The sequence below is a fragment of the Schistocerca serialis genome, chromosome 7, assembly GCF_023864345.2.
Source record: "Schistocerca serialis cubense isolate TAMUIC-IGC-003099 chromosome 7, iqSchSeri2.2, whole genome shotgun sequence".
Lineage (NCBI taxonomy): Eukaryota > Metazoa > Arthropoda > Insecta > Orthoptera > Acrididae > Schistocerca > Schistocerca serialis.
Window position 1 is genome coordinate 567,032,362 of NC_064644.1, and position 25,488 is coordinate 567,057,849.

At 43.2% G+C, this 25,488-nt stretch overlaps 1 protein-coding gene across 3 annotated transcripts in view; it reads left to right on the top strand.

The window, feature by feature from the left end:
• Positions 1–25,488, top strand: part of LOC126412535 (UDP-glucosyltransferase 2-like) — a 134,578-nt gene that overhangs the window by 56,442 nt on the left and 52,648 nt on the right. For all 3 annotated transcript variants that reach the window (XM_050082178.1, XM_050082179.1, XM_050082180.1), the window contains exons 3-4: positions 6,303–6,481; positions 23,515–23,974. In XM_050082178.1, coding sequence (XP_049938135.1) covers positions 6,303–6,481; positions 23,515–23,974 — 639 coding nt within the window. The remainder of the gene's footprint in view (positions 1–6,302; positions 6,482–23,514; positions 23,975–25,488) is intronic.

The window sequence follows — 25,488 nt, forward strand, 5'->3', positions numbered from 1 at the left end:
GATAAAAAACAGCATGTTTGGCATTTTATTTGATTTTTTATAGTAGAGCAAGGCATTGTTTAGAAAGTGGGAAATTTCCCGGGAAAACGGCAGACATGACAACACAACACTGCCTGACAGCAGCTGGGAGTCATCTTAACGTCTACAGTTGGCAGATGAATATGCAGTTGAGAACTATTTGCGTAACGTCAGGCGAAAGCATGGGATAGTCCCGTGTTTTGTGCGCCCTTCATGGCGTCAGACCGTAAGTTAGTTGCGCCACACTAGACACTGGCCTTGCCGTGTGGCGGTCTCTAGGGCTTTATCACCAGATCATCAGGTTCGAATATTGGGAAAATGAAGTGTCTTCGTATTCTTCAGCGAATTCCATTAGTGACTAAAGCTAACAGGCCTCAGTCATACATCATTCCTTGTCATATCACCCGAACACGCCAATCCAAGTTGTATCTGGCTTACATCCCTTGTAGGGCAACGAGAATCTGTTGCATCACACTGCTTCGACATCCTCGGGTCACCCCGTGGCCCTGTACCAGTAGCAATGTGTGACTGCACGTGATACTGATGGTCAAACAGTTCAGAGGAGCAGAATTCAAATCCCCATCTGGACATCCAGATTTAGTTTTTCCTTGGTTTACCTAAATCACTTGGGATGGTTCCGTTGGAAATGACATATCCGACTTGCTCCCTATTGTGTGTGACGCCGAGAATTTGTTCCTTCTCCAATACATCATTGTCAACAAGACATGAAACTGTAACCCTCCTCTTCTCCTGTTGAATGGTCGAACAGTTCTCGGTTGGCCGTCACTTTGGGCCATTTCCTTCACATGCGCATTCGGCAGGTCTTCCATCCAAAACTTTGGGTTGCTACTTCAGCCACTGACTTGTCTGAGGACTCCCGCAGTGACGGCAGTTGAACTCGTTAACACCTATCGAATTAAGAGTATACCTTAGAGGTAGACTGCTTACACATTCCCTTCCTAATCCCTTCATGCGTTTGCAAACTTAACGCTTCGTCACAAGACATAGGACACTTGGAAGGTGTCGTTTGCGGTCGTTTCAGACGCCTAACTCTTGATGGAGCAGTTAATAGCGTTGCCAATGGTTTTACTCGTTCCCCTATGTTCAATATGGCGTGCCGAGCTAAAGATGTAATCATACACTCCTGGAAATGGAAAAAAGAACACATTGCCACCGGTGTGTCAGACCCACCATACTTGCTCCGGACACTGCGAGAGGGCTGTACAAGCAACGATCACACGCACGGCACAGCGGACACACCAGGAACCGCGGTGTTGGCCATCGAATGGCGCTAGCTGCGCAGCATTTGTTCACCGCCGCCGTCAGTGTCAGCCTGTTTGCCGTGGCATACGGAGCTCCATCGCAGTCTTTAACACTGGTAGCATGCCGCGACAGCGTGGACGTGAACCGTATGTGCAGTTGACGGACTTTGAGAGAGGGCGTATAGTGGGCATGCGGGAGGCCGGGTCGACGTACCGCCGAATTGCTCAACACGTGGGGCGTGAGGTCTCCACAGTACATCGATGTTGTCGCCAGTGGTCGGCGGAAGGTGCAAGTGCCCGTCGACCTGGGACCGGACCGCAGCGACGCACGGATGCACGCCAAGACCGTAGGATCCTACGCAGTGCCGTAGGGGACCGCACCGCCACTTCCCAGCAAATTAGGGACACTGTTGCTCCTGGGGTATCGGCGAGGACCATTCGCAACCGTCTCCATGAAGCTGGGCTACGGTCCCGCACACCGTTAGGCCGTCTTCCGCTCACGCCCCAACATCGTGCAGCCCGCCTCCAGTGGTGTCGCGACAGGCGTGAATGGAGGGACGAATGGAGACGTGTCGTCTTCAGCGATGAGAGTCGCTTCTGCCTTGGTGCCAATGATGGTCGTATGCGAGTTTGGCGCCGTGCAGGTGAGCGCCACAATCAGGACTGCATACGACCGAGGCACACAGGGCCAACACCCGGCATTATGGTGTGGGGAGCGATCTCCTACACTGGCCGTACACCACTGGTGATCGTCGAGGGGACACTGAATAGTGCACGGTACATCCAAACCGTCATCGAACCCATCGTTCTACCATTCCTAGACCGGCAAGGGAACTTGCTGTTCCAACAGGTCATTGCACGTCCGCATGTATCCCGTGCCACCCAACGTGCTCTAGAAGGTGTAAGTCAACTACCCTGGCCAGCAAGATCTCCGGATCTGTCCCCCATTGAGCATGTTTGGGACTGGATGAAGCGTCGTCTCACTCGGTCTGCACGTCCAGCACGAACGCTGGTCCAACTGAGGCGCCAGGTGGAAATGGCATGGCAAGCCGTTCCACAGGACTACATCCAGCATCTCCACGATCGTCTCCATGGGAGAATAGCAGCCTGCATTGCTGCGAAAGGTGGATATACACTGTACTAGTGTCGACATTGTGCATGCTCTGTTGCCTGTGTCTATGTGCCTGTGGCTCTGTCAGTGTGATCATGTGATGTATCTGACCCCAGGAATGTGTCAATAAAGTTTCCCCTTCCTGGGGCAAAGAATTCACGGTGTTCTTATTTCAATTTCCAGGAGTGTATTATTGTGGTACTCTTTCCACTGGTTGTATAAGCGATGGTCCAAAAGTTCCGTTCGAAGGCCGTAGAGTCCAGAATCGATATGCCAATCAGGCAAAATCGCCGTGAGCATTGAGGCAATCATCCCACCGACGTATCAGTTTGAAGATACCCGTTTTGTAAAACACCGAGTCTTCCTGCGTGAAGTAGTCCGCAACTGCCACGTCCTCGTCCGACAGGAGTCGTCGACCTTTCAATGCCACGTTTAAGGAACCGACGGCGTGATAATTACATGGCGAAAGATCAGGACCACAGATACGGGTCCTCGAATGTCTCCCATTTCAATTGGCGTCATGAGAGAGACAGGCCTCCCAAATCGACCGGCGTTTTGTGTCGAATCCCGACCTGCATGGAATTACCAGAGGCGCATGAATTTGATCCAAGACACAGAACTTATTTTAACCTTAGTTTTGTAAATGATCATGTCAGCTGCTTACTGAAACTCCGTAAAATAACCACATTTCGCCTGAACAACTTTAAATGGTTGCTTATCGCGAACTGTTGCTAAGGTGCTCATTACATCATCAGGAACAAAATTCTTCGTCACTTTTGCTCACGCTTTCTTTAAGAGTTGCAAGTTGTTCTGGTACTACCTGTGCTACATTATTCATAATGTTTTTACTGTGCATTGTACAGCCAGCGATGACATACAACTGACAGGCTACAAAACGGAAGGAGCAAGAAGATGCGATCTTCTGGGCATCGTAACACCTACATCAGCCATCATTGAGATAGCTTTTTTAGTACGTAAAAGCCCTGTTCACATACCACGTAGCAAAATAGAAAACGAAATTTATCCAGAAATGGCGCTTTGCTCCTTAGCGTGGTAACTTTTCAGTTAATAACCCTCTTAATTACAGGCAGACACATCCGTTCATTTTTGTAACTCAAAGGCCAATCACTAAATTTGGATGGTGATTGAATAAATGACTACAATATGAATTAGGATCTCACTTCAAATAACTGACCATAATGTTGTTGTTGTGGCCTTCAGTCTTGAGACTGGTTTGATGCAGCTCTCCATGCTACTCTATCCTTCTGAATCTGCTTAGTGTACTCATCCCTTGGTCTCCCTCTACGATTTTTACCCTCCACGCTACCCTCCAATACTAAATTGGTGATCCCTTGATGCCTCAGAACATGTCCTACCAACCGATCCTTTATTCTTGTCAAGTTGTGCCACAAACCCCTCTTCTCCCCAATTCAATTCTATTCAATACCTCCTCATTAGTTATGTGATCTACCCATCTAATCTTCAGCATTCTTCTGTAGCAGCACATTTCGAAAGCTTCTATTCTCTTCCTGTCCAAACTATTTATCGTCCATGTTTCACTTCGATACATGGCTACACTCCATACGAATACTTTCAGAAACGACTTCCTGACACTTAAATCTATACTCGATGTTAACAAATTTCTCTTCTTCAGAAACGCTGTCCTTGCCATTGCCAGTCTACATTTTATATCCTCTCTGCTTCGACCCCCTGACTGACCATAAAATATGTGTAAAACATGTTCTGTCATCAGAGAATTAATCTGTGAAGGTCGAAAGTGCTAACGTCTCTGTTTACCTAAAGTAAGTAATTATAGTTAGTTGCTAAAGAACTTGGAAGAGCATTTGAACTGAATGGACAGTGTCTTGAAAAGAGGATGTAAGATGAACATCAGCAAAAGCAATACAAAGATAATAGAACGTAGTCGAGTAAAAGGAATCAGATTAGGAAACGATACACTTAAATCAGTAGATGAGATTTGCTGTTTGGACAACAAAGTAACTGATATGCAATGTAGACTGGCAATGGAATTAAAAGTATTTCTGAAGAAGAGAAATTTATTAACATCGAATGCAGATTTAGGCGTTAGGATGTCTTTCCTGAAAGTACTTGTCTGGAGTGTAGCCGTGTATGGATGATAAACAGTTTAGACAAGAAGAGACTAGAAGCTTTCGAAATGTGGAGCTACAGAAGGATGCTGAAGATAATGTGGGTTGATCACGTAACTATTTAGGAAGTAGTGAATAGAATTGGCGAGACAAGAAATTTGTAGCACAGCTTGACGAAAAGTGATCTGTTGATAGGATACATTCTGAGACATCAGAGGATCAGCAGTTTAGTATCGGAGGAAAGCGCGGAGGCAAAAATCGTAGAGGGAGACCAGGAGATGAATACAGTAAGCAGATTCAGAAAGATATAGGCTGAAGTAGTTATTCGAACATGAAGAGGCTAGCACCGGATAGAGTAGAATGGAGAGTTGAAGCAAACCAGTCTCCCGGACTGATGACCACAACAACAGTTCGTTGCTGAACCGTATTTTAGATGATACAACATCTTATCACTGCCATTAACTATGAAGATTGAAATCAGTGCTTCATCGTTACGAGGGTCGTCCAGAAAGTAACGCACCACATTTTTTGTCAGCCAACAACAGTGGCACGAATGTCAAACTTCAGGTATGCGTGAGTTTACTGAGGGCGCAATTTTCCATTCCCTCCGACAGCAGTGTTTCAAAATGGTGACGTATGTTACAAGTAGTGTATCAACACTGAATTTCTCATTGCGGAAAAAGAAACTGTTGGGAACCTACGCAGACGTTTGTGTGCAATTTATGGAGCATTAGCAGTCGACAGAAGTGGGCATAGTCGCTGGGAAAGGAGGGTGAGACCACTACGAGAAAGTTGTTCGCAGACTTCCAAGATTTGCAGCGTCTGAGAATGCCCTACACCGCTGGCACATCAGACAAGATGCAGCTTGCAGATGTGCTCATTCGTAATGCCAAGAGACAGCCCAGTAATTCGTAAGCTCAGCCTCACGTAAGTTTGAGGACTCCGGAATACATCCCTAAACACTCTACAGCCCGTCAGACTTCCATTTGTTTGGGCCACTAAAAAATGTCGCTCATTGAAGTTATATATACTAAGATGGTATCTGTTCTTTCGGACATGTCCGAAAGAACAGATACCATCTCAGTATAAATATAGTTATGGCTCACCGGCCACTTGACCATCTTCTTCTTTTGTGCGAATGCACAAACGGTGCCCGAACTCTTACGGGAATTGGCGAGTAATGAATATAATGGGCGGAGGCACTACGAATGTAGTGCGGGACAATACGTTGAGAATGTGGGTTTCGCGGGAGGCGTGCCAGAGATAAATCCCTGCCGTCGCGCGATCCTCTGTGTCCTCGGTGGCTCAGATGGATAGAACGTCTGCCATGTAAGTAGAAGATTCCGGGTTCGAGTCCCGGTCGGGGCATACATTTGCATCTATCCCCATTGACGTATGTCAACGCCTGTAAGCAGGTAAGGGTGTTCATTTCATTATAATTTCACTCACTGAAGACATTTTGAGGATGAGAAGGACGTGACTCTCACAGTGAAGAAATGACTTTGTGGCCAGAACATGGGTTGGTAACGATAGGACATAACAAGTCCGTGTGTCTCCTTGGGGGAACGGCATAGTACGGGAAGGAGATTACGTGGAAAGAGTGGGAGTGTAGAAGAAACACCAGACTTTTTTGTGTGTACGTTCCATTGTGTTCAATAAATAATTGTTGAAGAAAACATGTGTTGCATTACTTTCTGGGTGATTCTCATATAATCTGACTGCTCCGTTGGTGTTGTTTCAAGCTCTGCTTTCTTTTATGGTACTCATTTAGCGCAAGATTTACATTTTTTATTGGTGTTACAGACAAATCATGCAAACTACTCGACCGTCAGCACGCGCGAGTCTTACAAGTTCGTTGAGGACTTCAACATCTCCACGATGGCGGACACGTGGCCGATGCTGCTGGCCGAAGCTTATCACGAGGAGGGCATCACCATGTGTCATCTCCAGTTCAACCTCCCGCAGATGAAGGAGTGGCTCAAGTAAGAAGAGCTAACACACTTGTCAGGCGGCAATGCCGTTGGCAGTAATTGTATGCTTGCAGGGTACTTCTTGCGCTATTTTATTCTGTTATTGACACAGCCATGAGAACATACCGATAAGGCAATGTAACCGGTTTCATTGTGAAATGTTCTTGTAATTGTGACAGTGAAAGCAGAAAAGAAGAAGTCAATACTGATTCATGGTGACGGAATATAATTCTTTTTCAAACATTATTTCTTGAGTGTATGTTTATCGTATAGATTTTCGGAGATACCATAACGTATATTTCACCTAATCAAAATAACAATATTGTTAACACACAAATAACGAAATTATCTTTCGTATGTTCCACCCATCACGGCTCCATACCTAGCTCTTCAGTCATCGCACAGTACCTCGTCTACACAATAAAAGGTCATGTCATTAACCATGAGATGTTCAAATAAAAAGTGTCAACAACGAATTATTATAATGTCTGTTTCTTGACGTAACCATCTAAGTTCAGTGATAGCATGGTTTACTCTTCCTGCGGTTCTTTGGTTCGCTGGAACCAAACCTTTGTATGGTATCTACATCTTTGCCGTTAGTAATAATAATCGTCTGCCTCAGAAACGAAGCTCAAGGACAAGGCTGTTTTTAAGTCAAGTTATTCACTGTAATCCGCTGTTGACCATATTATTGAGTATGTGTTAATTAAATCACTTTTACCATCGCTCCTGAAGGATTGTCGACGAAGAGTCTCTTTTGAAGCAACAGAGAACTACCCGCTGTTTTCAGAACGATTACACTAGTTCGGTGACCACGATACCATAAATTTGGTAAAATGGCAGGTAACTCTGGGAGGAAAGTTATGTCTCGTTCACCACGAATGGAAGATTTTTGTACATTGCTTATGGTTTCAAGGTTAGGTTTTACGGTCTATTCAATAACGTTTTTTTCTGTATTAAGCCATATTAATGGTACTTTAATGGCGCACACAGCATATGCTGCTAAATAAGAAGCTCTAAATCTTTTGTTTTGTAAATTGCAGAGAGGTTACAGTCCAGCCATCAAGCACACTGGAAACCAGGCTTTCGCAACCGATGACATAAACGACTCGGCCACTCGTAGAAATGTTCCCCATAAAAATGGAGTTATCAACGCAGTCACACACACGAAAATGTATCTTCTATCAGTCACACTGGAAAAACTACAGAAATTGTGTAATGTAAAGTCTTAATAAGTCTGTTATTGCACGTCTACAACAAAATTATGTACTGTACCGGGTAATGAACGAAAAGCTAGGCTTATTGTTAAAAAATTAACTGTTCTCACTCACATTTTCCTAGATTCCCGCAAGTCACTTTGGCTGAATGTTGTGGTGGTTTCTTCAACTAGGCCACAGAAGTTTCTTTGCCTCAGGACTATCCAGGTGACTATTCTCTAATAGCTTCCATATCCCTTTTCGGATCCAAGTCACTGTTTTCCACTCTTATTTTGAAATATCAATTATCACCAAATGATAGCGGTTGTAATTTACTGCCCCGTCGACAACGAGTTCCTTAGAGACAGAGCACAGGCTCGCAAACGAAATCAGCCGTGTGCTTTCAGAGCAACCATCGCTGCGTTCTGTTTAGCTGACTTACAGAAACCACGAAAGACACTAATGAGGACATCTGAACCACTGTGCATCGTATCTTCCTGCATGGAACACCATTCACAGGGACATTTACGTACCCACTGGACTGTGCGAGATTCGTGAACAAGGGCCGTGTCATTTTGGAATATAGCATCAACACTGGGAACACACATTATATCACGGGATGAACCTGAAAGTCAAAATGGTCACGATCTTGAGAGCAACCCTTCGATATGGCATCCGAATTCATTACCGAACCCCCGTCATGTCTCACTCTTGCGACGTAAACTCGGCCACAAGTTGGTAGCAATGTGCAACAAGATTAATCCAGTCAAATGACTTTCTTCCTTTGCTCCGTAGTCCAGGCTTTATGGCTTCGCCACAACGTGTACCTGTTCCGGGTATTTGCACCACTGATGCAATCAGTTAATAGTTATCGAATAATTGTAATTATCGTTAAAACATATTTCATACTTAGTAAGGAAACAATGTTACAGCTTGCAATGTAATGGAAATAAAACTCGAATGATACAACAAGTTTTACTGCTACTAGTCACTGTTTGTTTACATCCACAACACGTTTTGAAGTTTTAAACCTCCACCATCAGGTGGATTTACATGTGTTAGTATGACACGAGCGCCCGCGCGCGCGCGTTTTGTGTGTGTGTGTGTGTGTGTGTGTGTGTGTTGTGTTACGATTTTGGGGTAACTTGTGGTCCCCTGTCCAGTGGTCACAGTCTCCTTTCTCTATAGTAACACACCACCTGTAAGCTGTAATGTTTTGTAAACAAAATTGACAAAATATGACAGTTTAAATGTGACGTGTTTTGATAGAGAAAGGAGTCTGTCACCTCTGGAGAGAGTGTCAAAGTTTTCAAAATGTGACAATTTACATATATGTCATACTAACACATGTAAGTCCACCTGATGATGGAGGCTTAAACTTTCGAAACGCGTCATTTAAAGGAAACAGCTCTGTTCCAAAAATATTGAATTACATTTTATAAATAATTCGGCGAAATTAAAGAAATGTATTATTTCGTGTCAGCCAGTATTTTGTCTTCATATATCGCAAGTACCGTTCTTTTTTTTAATTTTTGCGGACATCAGCGTCAAAAATATTGCTGTGGCTAAAGTAGACTCCGAGATGTATCCTTGCTAATGATATTTCTGATCCTCAGGATGCACAGACTCTTTGTTTCATGTACTAAACTTGCAAGTCTCCCACAGTCCATGTTTTGCCTGTGGGAACGTGATTCGACCGGAGAAAACAACGAGAGTTGAGGTCCACCGACCGTCGTCGTAAGTCCGTCTCCGGCCGATGTTAGTAGGCGGAATCCGTTGATTGTCGGTACTGCTGTGACCGCGCGCTAGTATCTAGGTCGCACCCATCCCACGCTCCTATTCGATTTAAATGCACTATCATCTACATCTACATGATTACTCTGCAATTCACATTTAAGTGCTTGGCAGAGATTTCATCGAACCACAATCATACTATCTCTCTATCATTCCACTCCCGAACAGCGCGCGGGTAAAACGAACACCTAAACGTTTCTGTTCGAGCTCTGATTTCTCTTATTTTATTTTGATGATCATTCCTGCCTATGTAGGTTGGGCTCAACAAAATATTTTCAACGTCTTTGCTTTAATGACTTCCATCCCAACTCGCGTATCGTATCTGCCACACTCTCTCCCCTATTACGTGATAATTCGGATAGGTATGCTTTATATTCTGTAACCAAATATATATACATATATATATATATATATATATATATATATATATATATATATATATATATATATATATATATATAAAGAAGCACTCCGTCTTCAGGTCACAAGTGGCCCATCGAGACCATCCGACCGCCGTATCATCCTCAGTTGAGAATGCAGATAGGAGGGGTGTGTGGTCAGCACACTGCTCTCCCGGTCGTTATGATGGTTTTCTTGGACCGGAGCCGCTACTATTCGGCCGAGTAGCTCGTCAATTGGCATCACGAGGCTGAGTGCACCCCGAAAAATGGCAACAGCGTATGGCGGCTGGATAGTCACCCATCCAAGTGCCGACCACGCCCGACAGCGCTTAACTTCGGTGATCTCACGTCAACCGCTGTATCCAGTGCGGCAAGGCCGTTGCCTAAATGTGTAAATAGAGTTACTTTTTCTTATGCAAGCGTTTCAGTCCTAAAATCCGTCTCAACACGCGACGTGAAACCGAACTTGGGTGTGGAGCTGGTCGAGTTTTGTAACGTCACAACATGGAGTTCCACGTTTCGGATCATTCCTAAGAGAGAAAGGCAAATCAGACACGTCAAATTATTGTTTCGTGGAAAGGAACGTGGCTAGTGATATACAAGATCGCTTTGCACGTCGCAAGCAGAACCTATTATTTGAGACATTATATTGGATCATGTTGCCCGCAGTTGAAGCCCATATTTGATGGATTTTATATCATTCACGTTCTGTTAATATATGGTGTTTCAAAACACCGACACATTGATGGTCGCTTTGTTACAACAAAATGATAGGCCTACGAAACGACATATTGATGGCTTTCCATATTTGGTGCTTTTCCTGTTATAATTTGTATGGTACCACTGTAGATTGTATGGCGCATTGATTTGCCATAAATGCGTCGTTTGTAGTACTATTTGTTATAATCTCCTCAGTTCTGAGCTTAGATTTTATGAATGAAAAGTTTATGTTGGTGACTGATGCGTAGTTCTGGGACAAAATAAGATTACAATACCAAATCTTAAAAAAAACGGTATGATTCGCCAATATTTTAGAACGTGTTCACGATATTTATGTTAAAAAGTACTGAAATACACTCCTGGAAATGGAAAAAAGAACACATTGACACCGGTGTGTCAGACCCACCATACTTGCTCCGGACACTGCGAGAGGGCTGTACAAGCAATGATCACACGCACGGCACAGCGGACACACCAGGAACCGCGATGTTGGCCGTCGAATGGCGCTAGCTGCGCAGCATTTGTGCACCGCCGCCGTCAGTGTCAGCCAGTTTGCCGTGGCATACGGAGCTCCATCGCAGTCTTTAACACTGGTAGCATGCCGCGACAGCGTGGACGTGAACCGTATGTGCAGTTGACGGACTTTGAGCGAGGGCGTATAATGGGCATGCGGGAGGCCGGGTCGACGTACCGTCGAATTGCTCAACACGTGGGGCGTGAGGTCTCCACAGTACATCGATGTTGTCGCCAGTGGTCGGCGGAAGGTGCACGTGCCCGTCGACCTGGGACCGGACCGCAGCGACGCACGGATGCACGCCAAGACCGTAGGATCCTACGCAGTACCGTAGGGGACCGCACCGCCACTTCCCAGCAAATTAGGGACACTGTTGCTCCTGGGGTATCGGCGAGGACCATTCGCAACCGTCTCCATGAAGCTGGGCTACGGTCCCGCACACCGTTAGGCCGTCTTCCGCTCACGCCCCAACATCGTGCAGCCCGCCTGCAGTGGTGTCGCGACAGGCGTGAATGGAGGGACGAATGGAGACGTGTCGTCTTCAGCGATGAGAGTCGCTTCTGCCTTGGTGCCAATGATGGTCGTATGCGTGTTTGGCGCCGTGCAGGTGAGCGCCACAATCAGGACTGCATACGACCGAGGCACACAGGGCCAACACCCGGCATCATGGTGTGGGGAGCGATCTCCTACACTGGCCGTACACCACTGGTGGTCGTCGAGGGGACACTGAATAGTGCACGGTACATCCAAACCATCATCGAACCCATCGTTCTACCATTCCTAGACCGGCAAGGGAACTTGCTGTTCCAACAGGACAATGCACGTCCGCATGTATCCCGTGCCACCCAACGTGCTCTAGAAAGTGTAAGTCAACTACCCTGGCCAGCAAGATCTCCGGATCTGTCCTCCATTGAGCATGTTTGGGAATGGATGAAGCGTCGTCTCACGCGGTCTGCACGTCCAGTACGAACGCTGGTCCAACTGAGGCGCCAGGTGGAAATGGCATGGCAAGCCGTTCCACAGGACTACATCCAGCATCTCTACGATCGTCTCCATGGGAGAATAGCAGCCTGCATTGCTGCGAAAGGTGGATATACACTGTACTAGTGCCGACATTGTGCATGCTCTGTTGCCTGTGTCTATGTGCCTGTGGTTCTGTGAGTGTGACCATGTGATGTATCTGACCCCAGGAATGTGTCAATAAAGTTTCCCCTTCCTGGGACAATGAATTCCCGGTGTTCTTATTTCAATTTCCAGGAGTGTATGTGAAACTGAATATTGAACTCCTATAAATTACAAAAACACTGCCACTCGCCTGTGAAAGTATATGTTGTTGCCGAAAATAGATTCAGTACTACACCGAGAAAAAATATATTGCTATGTTGTTGTGATGAAATAAACGATCACTTATTCGATAGTGTAGGGTATATCAGCATATTACAGCATGCTGTAAACACATTCTATTTCAAATTTCTAAAAACAAACGGAAATTACCTTTATCCCTCGAAGACATGATGACGCTCCGATAAACAGCATTTTTTTTTTAAAAAAAAAAAGAAGAAGAAGAAGAAGCAGATGCTGCCACCTACTGGGAATATGCAGAATCGAAAACAAATGAGGCAGTGAAAACATGGCATTAAATCAAAGCTACGTTCTACAATCAGGCACAGGGGGATCAGTTTATTCCTTGAGCTAAAAAAAAAAAAAGGATGTAGGATATGTGCTACATAAAGACTTAAGAAGATAATTACTTGTCAGAGTTAATTACATAGCGGCGATTATAGCCTTCAGGAGATGGTGATATCAGAGATTTGTCACATTTAGCATCTGTAGTGTAGGGGATAGAAGCGCGGGCTACGAACTTAAGGTTGCCGATACTGTCATGTTTCCTGCAAGTTCGTGTTTTCTAAACAATTCAGTGACTTCATTTTAATTCATTCAAGCATTTTCTGGAATATTCGATGCCCTGTACAAATAAGGGAGCATTCTGTTCAGGAGCGAGTTCATTCAGTTTTGTGAACGTGCCTAATAGGGTGTCCCAACGAAATGCAATTCCGTACAACATATGCCACAGACAGGACAACGTGGCTAGCATGTTAACAAAGAATAAATATACATTTTAATATTTGCAGTGAAAAAGAACCGCGGTTTTATAGTGATGAAAATAACACTGCCGAGCGGAGGCGCTTTCCCTTGTATTTCAAAAAGGTAAAATGAGTTAGGTGAGGGTTTATGACTACTAAATAATGCCAAAGCAAATTTTTAATTATGCGTAACAGTTTGTTGTTCAGTCCAGAGAATGTCCACAATCTTATCGCTATTTTGTCGCTCATCTTCGACTATCCGTGGCACAGCAATTTAAGCACGTCCGTTAAGAAACGAATGTAATGGTCCACACTCCAGATGTCGCAGATAACTGCAGCTGGCGTCTGTGGTCGCGGATTCGTAGGAGGTGAACTTTCCGCGTGATGTACCACGTCGTTTCCAAGCGTGTACCAACCATGCTGAGAACCACCCTTGCCGTACTTCTCGGTGAGAAACGCGTCCTGTGTGAGGGCGGCTTAAAGGCTGAGACAAAGGCTCGATGCACGAGTGTTTTGTTATCGCGAGCTCGCAGCCGTGCTGAGGCACGCACTCTGCGGCAGTGAAGCTGCGATCTCTCCCCGAAAACGTGGCGGGTGAGTTGTGCTGGCCAACCACTGTTGCTCCGTAGCGAAGCGAGATCACACCGAACGCCGCGAAGTGGCAGCCACAGGAGTATTGGGCCGCGCACACGTGTTCACAACCCTTGCAACAGCTGCCGCCAGCCTGCCGGCAGTGCAGCCAAGGATGTGCAACTGTTTATTGAAGAGATGAAGAAATATGCTGACAAAGTGTACGCGTCTCGTAAGGAGTACCATGAAAAGATTAAGAAGTCAGAAGTTTTGTGAAGGTTTTCCTGCGAAACCGAATCAGGAGAGAAATGATACAAGTAAGTACCGGTGTCATCATTAGGCCTCAACTAATTTGTGTTCGTGTTCTAGTAGTGTCGCGTTTGCTGCAATGTGGCCGTTGAAAACTTGTAATAGTCGTAACCAGGAAATGCTTTGCTCCCCTTTATCTGAATATACAAATCGTCAATAATATTTTGAAATATTTATATCAGCCGACTCACTGTAGTCAATGCCTTATTTATTAGAGCCATGCAGTTGGTCGAAGGCGACTAACTGCTGCTTTTACTTTCTCTTCGATAAATTAGTACACAAGAAGACAGGTAAATTTCACCATCTTTGCAAGGAACTGTGCTTTTGTATAGACCGAACAGTGAATATTTTTGCATGTCTTGCGAACAATTCGAAATTTTATACAGGCTCGTTGAATCGAAAATAAAAACTAACTGGCGAGATCCCGTAGCTTCACATGCACGGCTGTCTGTTTGAGATAGATATGTTATTCATGGTGGACACCATTTATGCATTTCACAACGTAGCATATTGTGTGCATAACTTCCTTCGAAATGATACAGGGTGTAAGAGTTGGACAAAATCGGAAACCATGCGAGAAATGCATGCTTGAACATAAAAGGAGTTGCTAGCCAAGCCTGCGCTTTGAGCTGTTGTATTTGGCCACTAACTGTTCTTAGAGCAACGTCTTCAGTAAGTTGCACTGGTCAGTCGTGTTGAGAACAGTGTACAGCGTAGGCCTAGTTGTAAGCGCGTTGTCAGAGCTAAGTGACTTTGAACTACGACAAACTGTTGGTACTCGTGTGGTGGTGCTTCTGTAACTAGAAGTTCAAAAATGGCCCTGAGCACTATGGGACTTAACTTCTGAGGTCATCAGTCCCCTGGAACTTAGAACTACTTAAACCTAACTAACCTAAGGACATCACACACACCCATGCTCGAGGCAGGAGTCGAACCTGCTACCGTAGCGGTCGCGCGGTTCCAGACTGTAGCGCCTAGAACCGCTCGGCCTCCCCGGCCGGCTAGCCAGAAGTGTTTTAAAACCCTTCAAGAGACACCATATCGAAGATAGTACAGCATACGGCGAGAGCGAAAAAATGTCTTCCCTTGTAAGTCACAACGCGCAAGAAAGCATGTGTTGAGTGATCACAACAGACGGTCATTGAAGAGGACTGTGCCAAGATGACGACAGCTGCAAAATTCACCGCAGAACTAAATGTCTCGCGAACTGTGTCAGCACAATAGCACGAATGGAGCTCCACAATCTGGGGATTTCAGGGCGAACTGGAATTCCAAAACTGCACACCAGTAATGCGAACAAATGTAACAAAAAATCATGGTGTCGAATCCATAAAACGCTGGACTATGGAGCAGTGGAAGGGAACCATTAGGTCAGAAGAGTCTTGTTGCGCACTGTGCCTAACTTCTGGCCGAGTTGATGTCCCAAGAGTGAAACATGATGGGATCTTTGGTGATGATTCGGGGGACCATGTCTTGATGTTCCATGGGCCCCATGACTACTCTGCGACGTCTCATTATTCCAAGGATTATGTGACCACTTGGGCTGATCAGGTCACTCCCATGAAACAATGTTCGTTCTACAGTGGTGATGCTGTTTTCCAAGACGACACTGCCTCTGTTCACACAGCTCACATCGTCCAGGACTGGTTTTGTTAGCACCAGGATGAACTGTCGCGTCTCCCCTAGCCACCACAGTCACAAGATGTGAAATTATTGAGCCTTTGTAATCTGCTCTGGAGAGAAGGGTGCACGATCGCTATTCACCTCCATTGTCTTTACCTAAAATTGGCACTATTTTGCAGGGAGATTGTTACAAGATTCCCTTGAAAACACAGCATTCCAAGACGAAGCTGCTTTTCCTACAACATATTAGGCGCGGTCATGTATTGTGTCTTTGATGTTCCTGTATGTTTATCCACCCCTGTACACACCTACTGACAAACAATAACAGCGTGACAACAAGCAACTAACACTGCTCAAACATGCAGAGGTTAAAGAGAAGGTGCTACGGTTCTGTTTATGCTGTGTGAGACGTACGCTGAGATGACAAGAGTCGTGGCATACTTCCTTTTGTCCTGTGCAGTGCAGCAACTCGATGTGGCATGGACTCAGTAAGTCGATGGAAGTCCCCTGTCGTTGGAGACCCCCTGCAGAAATATCCAGCCATGCTACCTCTATAGCCGCCCATAATTGCGAAAATGTTGTCTGTACTGACCTTTCGATTATTCCCATAAATGTTCGATTGGGTTCATGTCGGATGGTCTACGTCGCCAAATCATTCGCTCAAATTGTCCAGAATATTCTTCAAACCAGTCACAAACAATTGTGGCCCGGTGATATGACATCCTTGTTTGGCAACAAGAAGTCGATGAATGGCTGCAAATGGTTTCCAAGTAGCCTAACGTAACCACTTGTGATCAATGATTGGTTCAGTTGGACCAGAGTACCCAGTCCATTTTATGTAGACACAGTCCATACCATTATGGAGCCACCATGTGCTTGCATAGTGTGTTGTTCACAACTTGCGCCCACGGCTTTGTGGGATCTGCGCCACACTGAAACCCTGTCATTAGCTCTTACCGACTGAAATCGTCACTCCTCTGATGAGGCCTTGGTTTTCCAGTCGTCTAGGGTCCAACTGATATGGTCACGAGCCTAAGAGAGAGGGTGCTGTTAGAAAAGGCACATGCATTGGTCATCTGCTACCGTAGCCCATAAACGCCAAATTTTGCCACACTGTCCAAACAGACACATTCACCGTTTGTCTCACATTGATTTCTGTGGTTATTTCACGGAAATGTTCTTGCTGTTAGCACTGACAGAGCTATCCAAACACCGATGCTCTCAGTCGATAAGTGAAGGCCGTCAGCTAATGTGTTATTCGTGCTGATATGTAATGCCTGAAATTTGATAATCACAGCACACTGTTGACACTGTGGATCTCGGAATACTGAATTCGTGGATGATTTCCAAAATGGAATGCACCTGAATCTACCTACAACTACTGTTTCTTTACTACAAAGTCTGTGTGATTAGCCACCCATGGGTGGATAGACGGTGTCAGGTATTACAAAATTTTCTATATACAAATAATATGCACAATATAAAAAAATTAAGATATTAAGCATTTTACAGTATGGGTCGACAGAAGCGTCCGATCCCACGCGTCGGCTTTGACCCGTGACGTAAGGGTGTTGTCGTGTGTGACGTCATGACGGCGCGGAGTTTGGTTTGAGTGTGGCTGTCTCCAGTTCTGTTTTATTTTATTTACTTTTCTGATCTGTTCGTTCTATCTCGTGAGATTTTTTTTTTAATTTAAAAACACTTATTACTTATTTTAATTATCTGTTTCCTCCAATTTCTGTTTTAGTTTATTAAATTTATCTTACTGATCTGTTCGTTCTATCCCGTGAGATTTTTTTTTAAAGACAAAAAACACTAATCAGCTACTGAAGCATCTTTATCTTCTATGGGTTGCAGGGGTTACGACCCCTGGGGAGGTGGGTGGGTATTCATGCATGGCTGTCTTCACTTACACGTTGTAGCTACGCAAGGCGTCTAAATTTGTTTATATTTCGTTTGCCCCCCACCCAAAACACCCCATTTCCCGCGCTTGTCCCGTTAGTGTCATCAGGCTTCTTGTGGAAAGTGTGTGTGTTTGTTTTTGTTTCCGCCATATTTGTGACGTCATGGGTCAAAGCAGACGGGCGGGATCGGACGCTTCCGTATTTCCTACAGTATAATAATAGTAGTAGTAGTAGTAGTAGTAGTAGTCTATTCATCCAGAGACAATTACCATTGCATGGATTTCGTCAAAAAATACATAGTATATATATATATATACACACACATATAGGGTGAACAATACTATACAAAATACAGATGTGCATAGTGGACTACATAACATCAGACCACATTGAAATAGCATGTACAACTTTGATTATTTACATTGATGTATGAGAAAGATTTTTTACATGGAATACACAGTTGACATTTAGATATAACACATACAATTCTAGCACTTTTGTACATATTATTTATTTAGATCATAGCAACAGTCAGATAAAAATTACTATTGGCACAGAGTACATCAATATAATTGTTTAGGATGAAGCTATTCCAGGTATTCTTGTACACTATAATAGCAGTTGGTCATTAAAAATATGAATACTGCTTCTTTAAATGAAGACAATTTTTTTATTTCTTTTATCTTTACCGGTAGTTTGTTATACAATCTGCTTCCTTGTATGTTTGTTTGTTTCTGCGCCAAAGCCTTGTTAACTCTTTTTATATGAATGTCATTGCACTTTCTTGTGTTGTAAGTGTGTAGATCCGAGTTGGATTGGAAATTGTTAATATTTCGTTTTACATTAATTACGCTTTTTTGTATATAGAGGCACGGTAGGGGTAGAATATTCAGCTGTTTAAATAATTGCTTTGAAGGAGTTAGCCTTGAACTGTTGGTAATTATTCTAACAGCTCGTTTTTGTAGAGTGAAGATGGTTTTGAGATTTTTCTTACTATGACCCCAGAAGATGAGGCCATAGGTAATAGCAGAATGTATATAAGCAAAGTAAACAGCTCTGCTACATTCCCTACTACATACAAAGCTAATAATGCGTAAAGCAAAGCAAGCAGAGCTTAACTTATGTGAGAGATACAGGATATGGGATTTCCAGTCTAAATTTTCATCTATATGTACACCTAAGAATTTTGTGGTAGCAACTCTCACAATTTCTTTATTTTGTATTCTAAGATCTAGATCAGAGTGTGACTTTGCTTTCCTGTAATGGATATAATTAGTTTTAGAGATATTTATGGTTAATTTGTTCACTTCAAACCAATTTTGCAAATATTCTATAACTCTGGTTGCAGATGTTGGCAATACCCGGTTTATGTCAGTTACTACAATGTTTGTGTCATCCGCAAACAGGGTTATATGAGTACCATTTACTGGAATCTTGATATCATTTATGTAAAGAAGAAATAGGAGAGGTCCTAGAATACTCCCCTGCGGTACCCCTATTGGCACAGTCTGAATATCCGATCTGTAAACAATACTTTGGTTTTTACTGTTTGTTGTTGCAATTTCTACTACCTGTTTCCTATTATGGAGATATGACTGAAACCACTTTTTAGCTACTCCTCGTATACTGACATATTCTAATTTGTCTAGCAGGATATTATGTTGGACAGTATCGAATGCCTTTGAGAGGTCCAAATTTATTCCTATTGTACTGTTGTTCTTATCTACCCCCGTTACAATATTTTCAATGAATTGGGTGATGGCTGACTCTGTACTCATTCCTCTGCGAAAGCCGTGTTGGTTTACAGACAATAGATTGAATTTCTCGAGGTAATTTGTAATTCTGTTTTTCATGACTGTCTCTATTACTTTTGAAAATACCGATAATAAAGCTATTGGTTTATAGTTTCCCACTTCATGTATGTTGTCCTTTTTATACAATGGTTTTACTTTTGCAATTTTTAATCGTTGTGGAAAGACACCTTCTGAAAATGATATGTTTATGATGTGTGAGAGTGGGTCTGATATGACACTAGCACATCTCATCATGACTGAGCAAGGTATCTCGTCAATCCCTGAGGACATTTTATTCTTCATTGTTTCTATTATTCGATTAACTTCCAATTTGTTTGTGGGAGGTAACAATAATGAATTAACACTTTGTTCTTCTGGGATTGATGTTCTACTAATCTTAGAACAATTTTTATGCAGATTGATTGGACTATTTATGAAGTAGTCATTAATGTAATTTGCTAAAGTACGATTTCTGACTAGCACACCTTGATCATCTTTTAAAACAAAGTCCTCTGGATTTCTAATATTTTTGCTTGTGCCTATTTCTTTTTTTACTACATTCCATATAGCTTTTGATTTGTTTGCTGACCCAGCAATTACACTGTCATTGTGCATTGTCTTGGCTTTTTTGATCACCTTCCTGTAAATTTTCTTGTATGTCTTAACATAATCTGTGAAGTGTTCATCTTTGTTATCTTTTTTGAGTTGACTGATATGTTTTAGTGTTTGACTAGATACTCTAATAGCAGGTGTTATCCACTGGCTTGTGTTCCTAGGCATGACATTGATCTTTGTGAGCTTTCTTGGGAAACACATCTCAAATAGGGACATGAATGTAGTAGAAAAAGCATTGAAAGATTCCTCGGTTGTTGTTTGTGCAAAGACATCTTCCCAGGTTTCATTAGCTAACAACTGGATGAAACTATTTACTTTTTCTGTATAGAAGTGCCTTTTGTATCCCCACTTATAATTTACTGCCTTGGGGATAGAGTAATTTATGTATGTTAATAGTGTATTGTGATCCGAAAGACCTAAGTTTACGTTAAGTGGCTCAGTGATACCATTCTCCATATTTGAGAAAATATTGTCTAAAAGAGAAGATGACAGTTCTGTTATTCTGGTGGCATCTGTAAAGAGTGGTTTCATGTGGAAGCTGCTGAGTATACTCAAAAGCTGTCTTTTTTCATCACTTTCAATAGACATTTAATCTTACTGGCAACTGAGTCTCTAAAAGATTCAATAGTTTTGGTGAAATTTAAGTAAATCCATTCACTTTCTTAACAGTAAAAAAACTCCGGGATGGAGTGTAGTGGATGTAATCTTAAGTCTCTCGAAATTTTGTTCTTGAACCTCTCCAGTGGCAGGATCAGCACATCCATGGATAGTAATCTGAACATTCTCAGGGCAATTTTCGGAAAGCTATCTCTTTTTTTGGACAGTCAACAGGTTAGAACATTTATGCTCTCTTTGTTGAGGGTGTTATGGTCATGTATGTCATGCCTCTTAGTGAAGGAATCCTTCCTTAATGTGAAGGAGGCACAAAAATACATAATAATACAGTCATTATTCCCAATTTTGTGAGTACTGGCTTGCAGTGCTCCTGTCTGCTGCTTGATTTTATTGTCCTTATTGGTTTTTTTATGTAATCTTCTTTCTTGCAACCTGTAGTGTAACCCCGTAGTAACAGGCCATAGTCAGTATATCACATGTTTCAGTTTTCTCAGGACGTACAGGACTCATGCAGGATGTACAGGACTCATGACAGTTCGTCACACACATGTGCACTGTGGTCTTGCCAAATGAGTCTGCTGTCCACCATAAACCCCATAAGTTTCACAACCTCTACTCAGTTAAGCTATCCTTTGTCACTGAGGCTACACACCAGCTTTTGCATTTTTTCTCCATTGATTTTCATTTTATTTATAACAAACCATTCTTTTGTCACATCAAACAAAACATCTGCTTCTTCTTGATCCTTCCTAGTGCTGATGCCTTTCGAGCACAAAGTTGTGACATCTGCAATTTGCAAGATCTGTCCATGAGAGCTCAAGTCATTTACAAAAAATAAGAACAGGAAGGGCACATTGCCAATCCCTGTGATAGACTGTATTCCAGTTTCCATTCACATGATAGAGCTCCTCTTGGACTCATACAATCTGCCTCCTCTTTTACAGGTAAGATTTGAGGATTGCCAGAATGGTGGCTTCAACTCTATACTGACAGAGTTTGTTCAGAAGGATTTGGAGAATGCAGCCAAACAGTTCACAAGGTCACAAAACGTCACTGCTAAAGATTCTTTTTCTTCAGAACTGTGCTTCATTCTGGTAACCAGATCTAGTGCTGCTACTGTTGTAGATCTGCCTTTGCAGAAACCATGTTGTGTATGTGATAAGGGTTTATTAATTTCAAAGTAATTTGGGATTTGGTCCAGTGTCAATGACTTCAGCAAAGATTGGAGCTATTGAGATTGGTCTGAAGCTTGCAACCACACATGGCTCACCATTTTCACAATCTGGTATCGTCATTGCAAGTTTCAGAAATTCCGGAAATACACCGTCAGAGAACCACTTATTAATTATCATAGACTTGGTTCAGCAATAACATGGGAGGACATTAGCAGACATCACATACATGCCCTGACAATCCTTATTATTTAATTTTTTGTAATTTCCTCCAGTCCATTGTGTGACTGAAGGAGTGTTTAATATACCTTCATTGTTTAATTCATTTGTAGACATGTTGTTTGTTTTAAGTTTCAGTAATGTAGATGTATCTACACTGACGAGCCAAAAAAACTGGTACACCTGCGTAATATCGTGTAGGGTCCCCGCGAGCATGCAGAAGTGCCCCAACACGATGTGGCCTGGAGTTGACTAGTGTCTCAAGTAGTGCTGGAGGGAACTGACACCATGAATCCTGCAGAGCTATCCATAAATCTGTAGGAGTATTTCGAGGGGGTGGAGATCTCTTCTGAACGGCATGTAGCAAGGCACCCGAGATATGCTCAATAAGGTTCGTGTCTGAGGAGTTTGGTGGCCAGCGGAAGTGTTTAAACTCAGAAGAGTGTTCCTGGAGCTGCTCTGTAACAATTCTGGACGTATGGGGTGTCACATTGTCCTGCTGGAATTGCCCAAGTCCATCAGAATGCATGATGGACATGAATGACCAGCAGGATGCTCACGTACGTGTCCCCTGTTAAAGTCATATCTAGACTTACCAGGGGTCCCATATCTCTCCAACTGCACACGCCCCACACCATTACAGAGCCTCCACCAGCTTGAACAGTCTCCTGCTGACATGCTAGATTCATGATGTTGTTTCCATACCCGTACACTTCCACGCGCTCAATACAATTTCAGATGAGACTTGCCTGACCAGGCAACATGTTACGAATCAACAGTCCGGTGTTAGTGTTGATGGGCCCAGCCAAGGCAGAAAGCTTTGTGGTATGCAGTTATCATGGTTACACAATTGGGCCCCTGGCTCCGAAAGCCTATATCAATGATGTTTCATTGAATGGTTGACACACTGACACTTGTTAATGGCCCAGCATTGAAATTTGCAGCAGTTTGCGGAAGGGTTTAACTTTTGTCATGTTGTTCCTGTTCTTGCAGGATCTTTTTCCGGCCACAACAATGTCAGAGATCTGATGCTTTACCGGTTTCCTGATGTTCACAGTACACTCGTGAAATAGTCATACAGAAAATTCCCCACTTCACTGCTACATTGGAGATGCTGTGTGCCATTACTAGTGTGCCAACTATAACACCATGTTCAAACTCACTTAAATCTTGATAACCTGCCGTTGCAGCAGCAACAACTGATCTAACAACTGTGCCACACACTTGTTGCCTTATATAGGCGTTGTCGGCCGCAGCACAATATTCTGCCTGTTTACGTATCACTGTATTTGAATGTGCATGCCTGTACCAGTTTCCTTAGTACTTCAGTGTATATTCATAATTAACATCTGTTTCTCAGCCTGTGGATATTCCCTCTCCTAGATTTCACTTGGAGGGAGCATATCAACACAACGGGCTGAGGAGATCATAAACCACTAGTCACACAAGTGTTGACAGTCTCTTTCCTAGCCTTCATACGAGTATTGGCACTACAGGCTGTCTACTGTCATTGCAGGAAGGATGAGAAGTTTGACTTGGTGGTGACAGAGCGGCTGCCGTTCCAGTGCTACTATGGGCTGGTGCACAGAGCGGGCCGTCCACCACTAGTGGGGATCGTTACGCTGCCTGCCATGATGCCCAGCCACTACACCATCGGCAACCCCACCAACCCCGCCTACCTGCCGGACGTGTTTGTCGGGCTGCCTGACCGCATGACATTCTGGCAGCGCCTCTACAATACGTACCACTACCTGCGCTTCATGCACTACTGGTTCTACACTGTCCTGCCAGAGCATGAGGCCGTCATGCGGCAGTACTTCGGGCCAGATCCGCCATCTGTTTTTGAAACAGAACGCAATTTCAGCCTTCTTATCGTCACAGCCCACTTTAGCAGCCACTACCCCAGGCCAAACCTGCCCAACGTCATCGAGCTCACAGGACTGCACGTCGAGACTGACACTAAGCCACTACCGCAGGTCTCACACATTATCCTATGTGGTTTCAACTTCGTTTTTGGATTGTTGTTAGATCACTTCAGTGCATACTTGCATTTATTTATATTGTTTGCATATTTCATCCCTGCATACCCTTTGTTATTATCATTATTGTTATCTTCAGCTCCAGAATATCAAAGTAAAAAAGTAAAGACTGAAAATTATACAGAAAGATATACAGACTGCACAATCAAAATAAATCTAAAATACAAACAGAAGATATGAAACTGACCACATATCCCAAAATTCTGCAGTCTTAACAGTTTCGCATGAGCAGATACGATCTTCACAATTTAGAAAAAATTATGGAATGGTCTACTAACCCTTCAACTCAAATTTCACAACTTGACCTTCCAATAGGAGAGTGCTTACACAGAGTTTCCTGCCAAACAGGAATGTTCAGCAGTGTCACCTTATGGCCAAGTAGCTTCTAGGTCGTGGTAGAAACAAGCATATTAGTGCTTAACCTAGTGTTGAGAAACTAAGTAACTGAAAAGTGGTATGGAATATGTTGAATAGGTCAAATGGTTGAAATGGCTCTGAGCACTATGTGACGTAACATCTGAGCTATGGGACGTAACATCTGAGGTCATCAGTCCCCTAGAACATAGAACTACTTAAACCTAACCAACCTAAGGACATCACATACATCCAGGCCCGAGGCAGGATTCGAACCTGTGACCTTAGTGGTCACGTGGTTCCAGACTGTAGCACCTAGAACCACTCAGCCACACCAGCTGGCTATGGGGGATCATGCCCATGACACATCTTCAGTACAAGAGATAGACAGGAAATTAGTAACAGACAGAATAAAAAATAAAGAAAATAGTGTGAAATAGGGAAGGACTTCATTATTCTCAAACTTACTTGAAAGATGAAGAGGTGTTTTTTTGTGTTCTAGTGAGCATCATGCCAGAAATCCATTACTCATACAGTTTTCTGACCCATAGAAAATTATTTTGCTGAGAAAAATTACTTTTTCTTTCCTTGTGTTTGGACAGACAGGTCCTCTGTACTTTGGAAAACTGATGAGAAAACCAAAGAAAGACAAGTATTTATTCCAAACAAAACTGCACAATGTCAAAATTGTGAAATGGATGTGTTAGACTATGTTAAGTGTGTTTCCCACGAAGCATAAAGTTATCCTTAAATTAAAAATATCTTCTGAATTAAAGTATTTCCATTTGATGCTCATTATTATATACTTCCTTTCCTTTAAACACTTTTTCATCATACTTCTGTCAATTAGGATACTTAAGATAATGATTTACCTTTTTTTAAAAAATTACGTGATAAAAATGTAATAGTACTGTAGCACTGTTACACTTCTACAGTATGGCTTGCTGATGAGTTGGCAGTGTGTTCAACAGAGGAGCACAGGTCAGCTACTAGTTGTGTAGTTTGTACCCTAGTCCTGAGCACAATTTGCAGAATTTGAACGTTGAGCAGGTAAACGTTGCAGAATTTGTGTCAGCCACTTTTCACTGCATTTAAAC